We start from the raw sequence: 12,500 nt of genomic DNA, 5'->3' as shown, positions 1-12,500 counted from the left end.
GTGTGTGTGTGTGTGTGTGTTTGAGATGCATTAGAGCGTGGAAATTGTGTTTTAGAATGTGAGAAACGCTATGATTGATTGATTGATTGAGTGAGTGAGTGGGCGAGTAAGTGAGTGAGTGAGTGAGTGAGAAAGTGATTGAGTAATTCAGTTAGTAAGTGCGTGAGTGAGTGAGTGAGTGAATTAGTGGTTGGTTAGTTTGTTTGTTGGTTAGTTGGCTAATTGAAAAGAGGAAACAGAGAAAAATACAGGTTATCACGTCCACTCCAGGAAACACTTGTACATCGCGTGAAACCGATCGTTGCGACCAAGCTGCTGTCCATCAGCGATCTTCTGCCAACCATCGGATTGAGACGCTCAACAGTACAAGTCATGTCTCTCCACAACCGCCACACACGCCCGATACCACAACCCCACCGCCACTACGGCAGATCGGATGTAACATGACCAACCTCATCTCCATCCCCATCCAAAACATCGACACCCTGCCCAACCAGCTGTGCGTTGCTCTTTTCAATGCCCGGTCAGTTGGACCAGCAAAGAAACGCACAGAAATCACGAACTTCATCCGTGACAACGACGTGGACGTCTTGCTGCTGACGGAGACCTGGCTGAAGGAGGCAGGCGACGAGGCGAAGGCCGCTGACCTGACACCACCCGGCTACAAGCTAGTCTCCGTCCCACGCAACCACCCTACCATCAAGCGCGGCGGCGGCCTCGCCTTCATCATCAAGAACTCCCTTGCTGACCACTGCTCCACCACAGTCAACTTCCTGTTCCCTCATCTGTCTTTCGAATTAGCTGAAATGACTCTGATTGTTAACAACCAACGAATCACATTCTTCCTGTTGTATCGGCCCCCTCCCAACAAAAAGAACAAACTCTCGGATTCCTTGTTCTTTGCTGAACTTCCTGCCTTTCTGGAACATTGTGCTGATGTCGATTGTTTTCTTCTGACCGGTGATTTTAACATTCATTATGAAGATGCAAGTGACACTCTAACCCAACAACTCTGTGATCTAGCTTCCATGTTTAGTCTTGTTCAGACTGTCGATTTCCCGACACACAACTCTGGTCATACTATTGATTTGATATTTCATATGGTTTCTGATAACCTTGTTCATTCGACTCATGCTTGTAATGATCTGAAGTCCGACCACACGTCTATTCTGTGCCACCTAGCGGCCAAGAAGCCACCTACAATGGTAAAAATAGAATCAATGCGATCCATTAACAGCATCAATATGAACGAGTTCGCTGTTGATGTTGCCGATGGTTTGACCCCCACTATGTCACTTCCGAACCTGAATCAACATCTTGGTAAGGTTCTGGACAAACATGCCCCTGTGCGTCAGCGTGAGGTGCGCCAGCGTAAGCCTACGCCGTGGTACAGCTCGGTCGCTGATCAGCTCAAGGAGCTGAAGCGTGAGCGTCGAAGGGCAGAACGTCGCTGGCGCTCCTCACCACTGACAATCAACATGCAGATGTATGATGCCGTGAAACAGAAGGTCACCGACCTTGTGCATAATGCTAAAACGTCATTTTATTCTGCTATGGTTTCTTCCAGTGCCACATGCAAACAGCTCTTCAACAATATGACCACACTGTTAGGCACGCGTAAAAAAGCCTCCTTGCCTACCGTCTTTGACGTTCAACAACTTCCGGCCCTTTTCAGTGACTACTTCAAGAACAAAATCCTTTCGATACGTGACAGCTTTTCGCATGTTGCAAACACACAAAGCGCATTTCCTACTGATCCGTTTCAAGGCACTCCCTTTTTAGCTTTCACCACTGTGTCTGAAGACGATGTCAAGAAGTTAATTCTAAAAACCGCCCCCAAGACGTGCGAACTTGACCCGATTCCAACCAAACTACTTATTCAAAACATCGACATCCTCCTCCCTACCATCACTAACATAGTGAACGATTCACTCTCTTCTGGCGTTGTCCCCACGGAATTCAAAACCGCTTTAGTAAAGCCACTGCTGAAGAAAGCTTCTCTCAATTCCAACGAGTTGAAAAACTATAGACCCGTCTCAAACCTTCCTTTTCTATCGAAAATTCTCGAAAAACTTGTTCTCCGACATCTTGCCTCACATCTCTCATCCCACAACCTTCTTAGTGCCCACCAGTCAGCCTATCGACCACGGCACAGCACGGAAACGGCTCTTCTTCGTATTTTGAATGACCTTCTGACCGCTCTAGACCAGGACAAAACATCCGTCCTCTTGCTTTTAGATCTGTCTGCGGCTTTTGATACGATAGACCATGACATTCTTTTTTATCGTCTAGAGCACTACTTTGGCATTAGCGAGATGGCTCTCTCTTGGATTCAAAATTATCTCTCAGACAGGAAACAGTTTGTTCTGATCGATGGCCAACAATCTGCTGAAACCTCTCTTGTGTTTGGTGTTCCTCAAGGTTCTGTGTTAGGCCCGGTGCTGTTCATTATGTACACAGCACCGCTGACAACTCTCATAGAGAATCATTGTGTGCTACACGAAATCTTCGCAGATGATACGCAGATCAATCATTCCGCATCACATGACAAGTACCCAGATTTGGTTCTGTCGCTACAGGAGTGTGTGAGAGATGTCGGGGCATGGATGGAAGAGAACAAACTCAAACTAAATGACGACAAAACTGAAGCCATGCGTTTTTCATACTCCACCCCTACCCATGCTAAGTCTATTTCAGAACTCCCACAGGCCATCTCTTTGAACAATATTGACATCAAGTTCTCGGATACATCCCGTGATCTCGGAGTCTTTTTTGACAAAGATCTTAGCATGAAACAGCATGTAGTCCAAACATGTAAAGCAGCGCGAATGGAGATCCGGCGTATAGGTTCCATTCGACAGTACCTCACCGAAGACGCAACCAAAAGACTAGTCTGTTCCGGCATACTCTCTAGATTAGACTACTGTAATTCACTGCTCGCTGAATGTCCCAAATCTGTCACCAAGCCCCTGCAACTAGTCCAGAACGCTGCCGCTAGACTCGTGTTTCGAACACCTATGAAACAAAGCGTCACGCCTCTACTCAAACAGCTACATTGGCTTCCGGTCGAACAAAGAATTAAATACAAGATCTGCTGCATATTCTATCAAATTGCCGCGGGCACGGCTCCACAGTACCTGTCCGATCTCGTGCAGAAAAACAATCCTGAAAGGGTTGTCCGCTCTGCCTCCCAAAATAAATTTGTCAAAGCTCCTAAGTATCAGAGGGACGATCATGGTGGCCGCTGTCTTTCAGTCGCAGCTGATCATATCTGGAACAAACTCCCTTTGTCTCTACGTCTCAGTCCATCTCTGCCTTCTTTCAAAGCAAATCTCAAGACTCACCTCTTCAGAGAAGCATTCTAGAAGATTAATGTTGATGATGTATATAGTTGTCGCGACCCTGTGAATGTGCATTTTCGGATGAACAATGTTTACTCTGTGTGTGTGTGTGTGTGTGTGTGTGTGTGTGTGTGTGTGTGTGTGTGTGTGTGTGTGTGTGTGTGTGTGTGTGTGTGTGTGTGTGCGTGTGTGGGCATGTGTGGGGGTGTGTGTGTGTGTGTGTGCGTGTGTGTGGGAATGTGTGGGTGTGTGTGTGTGTGTGTGTGTGTGTGTGTGTGTGTGTGTGTGTGTGTGTGTGTGTGTGTGTGTGCATTATAATTGTTGTGTATACTGAGAGTTCGTTCCTGTAAGAGCCTCTGGATTTTTGTAACATTTATGTTTTGTTTTTGGTTTTGTTGTAAAGTGTTTATGATTGTGTTCTATTCCGTCAATGGCGTCATTCTGGTAATGATGTTGTTATTGCTTTTGTAAAGCGCTTTGTGTGTTCGAAAGCGCTATAGAAATCACCATTATTATTATTATTATTATTATTATTATTAATTGATCGATTGATGGATTCATTCAACCATTCGCTCGTGTATGCATGCATGCATTGATGTATTGATGGCACAACAACCCAACATATGATTCCAGTCTTGGTCGGGGACGTCGGAGAATATCAGCGATTTTGAGTTCGTCCTAAACAGCACGAAAAACGTCAACGACATTCTGACCAGAGGCGACACACTAGTGGTCAACTTTATTGCTCACGCCAACGGTTCGGACACGCCCGACGTGTGTGTGTTTATTGAAGAACTGGGAAACAGCGATTGCAACGATTCCGTCATCCCTATGACGTCACTGCTTACGTCAGGTAAGCGTTTTCTATCAAATTATATCATCGGTTGTGGTTGTTTTGCGGCGGTGGTTGTTGTAGTGGTGGTGATAATGGTAGCGGTAATGGTGGTTTAAACGTCGCGGTCATTGTGGTTGTTATGTGTTATCAGTCGTTGTCGTGAACAACCTGTCAGTAATTTAACCCAAACAACAACAACAACAACAACAACAACAACAACAACAACAGCAGCAGACGATGTCGACTACAACATATTGAGAAAAAAAAACCAATTAACAACAAAACGTCAAGCTAGCTTGCGTGTTACGATGAGTGATTTCACGGCTGCAGTATAATTGTGCCGTGTGTTGACAAAACCGAGTAAGTCCACTGAAGCTACTTCCGAGAAAAACGACTGTTACTGTTTGATAAAATGTCTCAAAAGTGATGATTATTTAGATCAAACCACCGAGATAATAAGATAAATAGCATTAATTTACGTTTAAACCCCGATTTTCATAATAATCTGATGGATGGTTTTGGTTTTGTTTGGCATTTTGTGGACTTACTAATTGGTTTTACCACTTTTCTCCCCAATATCAGATCTAACAAAAAATGCGCAGATATAAGCAAGCGGACTTACTTGGTTTTACCAGAATATTTGGAAGAAGAAGTGTTGTCAAGAGAAATGACAAAACAGTGAAAATAACACTACGAATTTGCACAAGATGGAAATAGAGAGAGAGAGAGAGAGAGAGAGAGAGAGAGAGAGAGAGAGAGAGAGAGAGAGAGAGAGATAGAGAGAGAGAAGGGGAGAGACCAGACAGGGAGTGAGAGAGAGTGAGAGAGGGGAGATAGTGAGAGAGAGGAGAGAAAGCAGGGGCGGGGGGGGGGGGGGGGGGAGGGAGGGAAGGAGGGAGAGAGAGAAATAAAGGGAGGGAGGGAGATAGAGAGATGGAAAGAGGGGTTGAGAGAGGGAGAAAGAGAGGGAAGGTGAGAGGGGGGGGAGAGCTATGGATGGAGAGATTAATGGGGAGGAAGAGAGAGATAATGGACTGAGGGAGAGAGAGGGAGGGGGGGATGGATTGAGGGATTGAGTGAGAGAGAAGGGGGAAGGGAGGGAGAGAGGGGAAGGAAAGGAGGGAAGGAGGGAGGGAGAGAGGAAGGAAGAGAGAATGAGAGAGAGGGAGGGAGAGACTTAGTGGGATTGAGGGAGGGAGGAAAGAAGAGGGAGAGGGAGAGAGAGGGAATGTGGGAGAGAGGGAGGAAGGGAGAGAGGGATGGAGGGTAAGAAATAGTGGGATGGAGGGAGAGAGGAAGGAGGGAGTGGGAGAAGGGGAGGGAGGGAGATAGGGAGGGAGGAAGAAGAGGGGGGGTAGAAGAAGTGTAGGAGGGATGGAGGTAGGGAGAGAGAGAAGAGAGGGGAGGGAGGGAAAGAGAGAGGAGGGAGGGAGAGAGAGAGGAGGGAGGGAGAGAGAGAGGAGGGAGGGAGTGAGAGAGGGGGAGGGAGATAAGGAGGGAGTAAGAGAGTAGGAGGGAGAGAGAGGGGAGAGAGAAAGAGAGTGGGATGGAGGGACAGAGGGGAGAGAGAGAGAGGGAAGGAGGGAGGTAGAGAAAAGTGGATTGATGGCGGTAGGGAGAGAGGGATGACGGAAGAGAGGGAGGAGAGAGCGAAAGGGAAGGAGGGATAGAGAGAATAATGGAGGGAGGGAAATTGAGAGAGGGGAAAAGAGGGAGAGAGATAACGAGAGAGGTAGGGAGGGATAGAAAGAGGGATGGAGGGAGGAAGGGAGGGAGGGAGGGAGAGAGGGAGACAAGGATCGTCAGGAGAATTATATAGAGAAGAAATTTTTTTGAAATAAAACGTCATAATGTGACGTCATTATGTCTCACCTTATAGAATGACGTCATTTGTGTGTTTTAAACTTTAAATGACGTCATTAGTGAGTTCTAAACTTAAAATGACGTCTTTTCTGTATGAGTCGTCTGAAAGAATTTTGAAACTACCATTATACGAAAATTGAGAAACCCTTGGACTTACTTGGTTTTGTCAAAACATTCATGCACACTTAAAAAGTTGTTTTTGATTGTGGACTTACTTGTTCATATCTGCTTATCTAAGCACTCTAAAAAGTAGAAATTAACACAAAAGATGCGCATTGATTTCTTCTTTTTGATGAACAAAAAATATCATTTTTGAATAAAATGGACTTACTCGGTTTTGTCAGCACACGGCAGAATTAATGTTCGGAAATATGTGAGTCGGGTGTGTATGAGTTGTGGAGCGAGTGTGGCCGCCTGCAATGCGTTATTGATTGGCCTATAATGTCACACGGGAAAGCGTGCCTCATATTTTCCAAGAGTATTCACTCATTCACAACATCATTATACAAACATGACAGAGTTATATCCGGAAATCACATGTCTTCCATTGGAAATAATCCGGGTCCCAATCTCAAATAGGGTCAGGTTTTTTCATGAGATAAGAACACTCTTCTTCTTGGACTCATACACACACTCACCATTCTGGTTGCTTACTGACCAGAGCCCGGAGTTTTGTTATTTATACATTCCACAGTTTGAATATTTATTTATTTATTTATCTATTTATATGGGAGATTTATATAGCGCTTGACATTCTCTAAGCGCTTTACATATTAATTTCTGCCGTGTGAGATGGAATTGTGTACACGATATATCACGCATTCACATTGGCCAGTAAATCTCAAGCCATTACGGCGAATATTTACTTTTCACGGCCTATCATTCCAAGTCACACGGGTATTTGATGGACATTTTTTAACTATGCCTATACATTTTTGCCAGGAAAGACCCTTTTGTCAATCGTGGGATCTTTAACGTGCACACCCCAATGTAGTGTACACGAAGGGACCTCGGTTTTTCGTCTCATCCGAAAGACTAGCTGGTGGATCGGTTCAAATAAGAAATGAATTATTAAAAACAAATTGCCACTTTGCACAGAATTAAAGCACCGAGGCCGTTGAGTTGTGTTATGTGTCCAAGGGGAGGAATACATTCGCTCCGTGTAAAGCATGGGCAATGTGCAAATAGTGTTCAGAACCGTTTTGCACGGGAAGGACAGCAACTTAAACTTCTTATTTTTTCCCCAACTCGCAGATATCGACGACTATGCGGACGCCCTTGGCAAGTCCATCCTATTCTACGATGCTCAGAGATCCGGGAAAGTACCGGTAGGCGGTCACGTGACCTGGCTAGGAGACTCCGGATTGGACGATTGTGTAGTTGGAGGCTGGTATGATGGTAAGATTGAAAAATGGTTGGATGGGTGGGTAGATGGATATGTATGTTGGTGGGTGGAAGTTGTAGTGGATACATGGATTGGAACGTGGATGGATGGGTGGATGTGCAGGTGGATTGGTGGAAGTAGTTGTTTGATGGATGGACAGGAAGCTGGATTGAGTTAGGTGCATGGGTGGGTCGGTATATGGATTGATCATAGGTTGGGTTTGAAAGGTAGGGTTGGTGAATGGATTGATTGGATAAGAAGGGCTACAGTGGATGGATGTATGGAGGGAGGGATGACACCTCTTGTTCACAGTAATTGCAACAACCTGTTCTATCTCTGTCGGTCTTTGTGTCTCTGTCTCTTATTCTTGTTCTCTGTTTGCTCCCTCCCTCCTTCTGTCTGTTTGTTCTTGTCATCTTTTTCTCTCTCTGGCTCTCCCCTACCCAGCATTGTAAGAAATGCCCGTGTTTTTTTCATAGCGTGTGTCTACACATTTGGAATTTCTTGCCTTGTATTTGGTTTTTAACTGGCTTTGGATTAATTCTTGTTTCTCGCTCGTTGAAATAATCACGACTTTTCCCCGACCAACACAGGACAAGGCAGTGTCAAATCTGGCTTTCCAATGGCAACGGCCGTGACCTTGATGCTATGGGGACTACATAAGTTCAAGGACGGTTACGCACATGCAGGTCAGCTTGACCTAATGTACAATTCGATTCGTTGGCCGTTGGACTACTTTCTGCAAGCATGGGATCCTTTCCAGCAAGAGCTTGTTGTACAGGTAACATTTTTTTGTGGTCCTGTTTGTTTTTTCTTATCCCGGCTAAGCTGGAAGGTATCCCACGAACCCTACTCCAGGCATGTTCATGCCGATAATACATGATAAAGAAGCATTCTTTGTTACAAAACTATGGCTACAGTTGGGCATGGAAGTTCACATACAATTCGGAACATACTAACTTTAATACGGTGGGTGCTGACCAACTCTTCGATGTTTGATCAAACGCCACCCAAGGCTGCTACGTCCGGGTGGAATAACCCGAATTCCGAGATCTACAAACATTTCACTCACTAATTCTTTTGTCCCCTTGTTTTAAATCTGTTCTGGTATATCGCCTTATTTTCAGATTGGTGATACAGCAACTCGCGATACGAACAGGGATGAACCGGACAACACCATAGGGTCAAGGGCGTGTTTGAAGGTCAGCCCCCGTGACCCCGGAAGTGACGTGGCAGGACAAACAGCGGCGGCTCTGGCAGCAGGTGCCGTTGTGTTTCGCGACAAGGGAGGTAATCATTATAATAATAATAATAATAATAATAATAATAATAATAATAATAATAATAATAATAATAATAATAATAAAACATTCTTTTATAGCGCTGTTCACCGCCAAATGGCAGTCTCATGGCGCTTTACATTAGACATTAAAATTTAACATTTTACATATAAAAAGTCTGATTCCAAAAACATATAAATATTTTATATTTGGATTAAAAACAAGCTCTGAAAATTAAAAATATAAAAATTATGATCAAAATTAAATTTCGGAAATCGATTTAAAAACAATTTCATCTTATTCCTTGTCGGTTCGTGATTCCAAAAACATATAGATATGATATGTTTGGATTAAAAACACGCTCAGAAAGTTAAAACGAAGAGAGGTACAGAAAAGCGTGCTATGCAGCACAGCGAAACCACTACCGCGCTGAACAGGCTCGTCAGTTTCACTCCGTTTTGCACAAGTGGCGGACTACGGTCATTGTGAAAAAATGCAGTGCGTTCAGTTTCATTCTGTGAGTTCCACAGCTTGACTAAATGTAGTAATTTCGCCTTACGCGACTTGTTAACAGGTTCTGTTGGCTCTGAATATGCCAAGGTTCTGCTGGACACTGCCGAAGACATCTACAGATTCGCTTCCAACAGCCTGGGTCTTTATACCGACTCGGTTATCATCGGCCCTACAAAATATCGGTAAAAGATTGTGTTTGCAGTGCAGTGGGTATTAGTTTAACATTGACTTGCTTGTTCTTACTCTCATTGACTTTTTATTATTCTTGTATCGACTCCTCACGCCCTCTGTGTTTGAAACTAGAACTACACATGTATATGGTTCACTTTTGCACAAAATAGTGTAGTCGGCGTTGTTTACATATATATATTATTTGGTTTAATGATACTTATACTCCGAAACCTGAGTAAATAATGATCTTCTGTGTTCTGGAAAATATTTGTTGCATAAATATGTTACTCTATTGTATTACGTTTAAATGTCATTTAAATATTTTTTGTTTGTTTGTTGGTGTTTTATGTTATTGTATTTTTCCTTTTCTATTTTCTCGTATTCTACATTATTGTATCAATCATATTTTGCAGTATTTAATTCTATTTTTTATCCTTTAATCGATAAGTATGATCGTAGGACGTATACTGAGAAGCTGTGATGGGCAATACACGTTCCTACAATAGAGTCGAACGTCCATATGAAAACATCAACAACTCTACGAAAATCTGGTCTTTAAATGGGCGGGAAGGGGGGGGGGGTGCAAGGTCCTAAAAGCAGGACAATGGTACATCAGACGGTGGCGGAGCCGAGGGGAGGGGGCCTTATAAGTAGATGTGGGGGGGGGGGGGAGTTATCTGAAATTGCGCAATCCTTAAGGTTAGAAGCTTCCAAGCCTGAGTGATTATGTTCAACAATAAACCGGCACGGTTGGCCTAGTGGTCGGGAGGTCGGGTCATACCTAAGACTTTAAAATTGGCAATCTAGTGGCTGCTCCTCCTGGCGTCTGGCATTATGGGGTTAGTGCTAGGACTGGTTGGTCCGGTGTCAGAATAATGTGACTGGGTGAGACATGAAGCCTGTGCTGCGACTTCTGTCTTGTGTGTGGCGCACGTTATATGTCAAAGCAGCACCGCCCTGATATGGCCCTTCGTGGTCGGCTGGGCGTTAAGCAAACAAACAAACAAACAAACAAACAAACAAAATGTTCAACAATGTATTATTTATATTTGTTTTAATTGTATCATTTCTCTTGTAGGTCTACAGGTTACAGCGATGAACTGTGTTTAGCAGCGGCATGGCTGCACAAGGCTACAGGTAGAGACACTTATCTCACCGACGCCAAAGCGCACGTCACGGATTCCTGGGCATGGGCACTCGACTGGAACAGCAAGACAATTCTGTGTCAGGTGAGGAGGTAGACTCACATGAGTGAACTTAGTAACCACAGAGTGGCAGAACACGTTGGTGCAAATGTAAGCAGTAGCCAGGACATAAGGTGCCAAATGTGTGTGTGTATGTGTGGGGGGGGGGGGAGAGGGGGTAGTGTGTGTGTGTGTGTGTGTGTGTGTGTGTGTATGAGTGTGTGTGTGAGTGTGTGTGTGTGTGTGGGGAGGGGGGTGTGTGTGTTTTCTCGAATGGAATAGTAGCGTAATGTACAGCTTCACATTTCTTTTTATCTTTGGGAGGAGTGGACGATTACATTGTTTTCAAATGACACATTTTGTGCGTGCTTGGTTATGCCCCTTGCACCACATATATCTGCATAATACTCCCTTTCAGATCATGCTTTATGAAGCGACCGGAAGTGACCTTTACGGACAGGAAGTGGAAGCCTTCCTGCTGGGTTGGCTGCCGGGTGGTCACGTGACCTACACGCCGTGTGGTCTGGCGTGGTTTTCTGACGAGGGGCCCAATGGATACACAGGTAAAGCGTTGGCAATGCTAGGGAATAGTGGCATGGAATACACAGGTAAAGCGTTGGCAATGCTAGGGAATAGTGGCATGGAATACACAGGTAAAGCGTTGGCAATGATAGAGAATAATGGTATGGAATACACAGGTAAAGCGTTGGCAATGCTAGGGAATAGTGGCATGGAATACACAGGTAAAGCGTTGGCAATGATAGAGAATAATGGTATGGAATACACAGGTAAAGCGTTGGCAATGATAGAGAATAATGGTATGGAATACACAGGTAAAGCGTTGGCAATGATAGAGAATAATGGTATGGAATACACAGGTAACGCGTTGGCAATGATAGAGAATAATGGTATAGAATACACAGGTAAAGCGTTGGCGATAATAGGGGATAATGGTATGGAATACACAGGTAAAGCGTTGGCAATGATAGAGAATAATGGTGTGGAATACACAGATGTAAGCGGCAAGACATCAATTCATTGTCATTCTGAAAGAAGAAGGTCCTGACGGTATGACATTTTGAGAAGATTTGCATTTGGTTGTTCCGTGGTCATTGTTTCTCTGTCTGTCTCTAGTTCTCGGTCTTTGTGTCTCTGTCTCTTATTCTTGTTATCTGTTTGCTCCCTCCCTTAATTCTTCTGTCTGTTTTTCTTGTCATCTCTTCCTCTCTCTGGCTCTCCCCTACCCAGCATTGTGAGGCATGCATGTGTGTTTTTGTATAGCGTGTGTCTACCCGTTTGGAAATTCCTTCCTTGTATATTTTTACATTTAGTCAAGTTTTGACTAAATGTTTTAACATAGAGGGGGAATCGAGACAAGGGTCGTGGTGTATGTGTGTGTGTGTGTGTGTGTGTGTGTGTGTGTGTGTGTGTGTCTGTCTGTCTGTGCGTGTGTGTGTGTGTAGAGCGATTCAGACTAAACTACTGGACCGATCTTTATGAAATTTGACATGAGAGTTCCTAGGAATGATATCCCCGGATTTGTTTTTCTTTTTTTCGATAAATGTCTTTGATGACGTCATATCCCGCTTTTTGTAAAAGTTGAGGCGGCACTGTCACACCCTCATTTTTCAATCAAATTGATTGAAATTTTGGCCAAGCAATCTTCGACAAAGGCCGGACTTCGGTATTGCATTTCAGCTTGGTGGCTTAAAAATTAATTAATGACTTTGGTCATTAAAAATCTGAAAATTGTAAAAAAAAAATTTTTTATAAAACTATCCAAATTTACGTTCATCTTATTCTTCATCATTTCCTGATTCCTAAATATGTTTTATTTGGATTAAAAACAAGCTCTGAAAATTAAAAATATAAAAATTATGATCAAAATTAAATTTTTGAAATCAAGTTAAAAACACTTTCATCTTATTC

The 12,500-nt window shown here is 43.8% G+C and overlaps 1 protein-coding gene across 1 annotated transcript in view; it reads left to right on the top strand.

Moving 5' to 3' along the window:
- Positions 1 to 11,134, top strand: part of LOC138979233 (uncharacterized) — a gene marked incomplete at its 3' end in the record, with an annotated part of 13,342 nt that extends 2,208 nt beyond the window's left edge. The window contains 7 exon segments of the mRNA XM_070352005.1: positions 3,975 to 4,194; positions 7,294 to 7,437; positions 8,017 to 8,204; positions 8,551 to 8,713; positions 9,278 to 9,398; positions 10,466 to 10,616; positions 10,990 to 11,134. Coding sequence (XP_070208106.1) covers positions 3,975 to 4,194; positions 7,294 to 7,437; positions 8,017 to 8,204; positions 8,551 to 8,713; positions 9,278 to 9,398; positions 10,466 to 10,616; positions 10,990 to 11,134 — 1,132 coding nt within the window.
- Between the last annotated feature and the right edge of the window lie 1,366 nt (positions 11,135 to 12,500).

This window comes from Littorina saxatilis, linkage group LG10, assembly GCF_037325665.1.
Source record: "Littorina saxatilis isolate snail1 linkage group LG10, US_GU_Lsax_2.0, whole genome shotgun sequence".
NCBI lineage: Eukaryota > Metazoa > Mollusca > Gastropoda > Littorinimorpha > Littorinidae > Littorina > Littorina saxatilis.
This window is presented reverse-complemented; position numbering and strand designations above follow the sequence as displayed.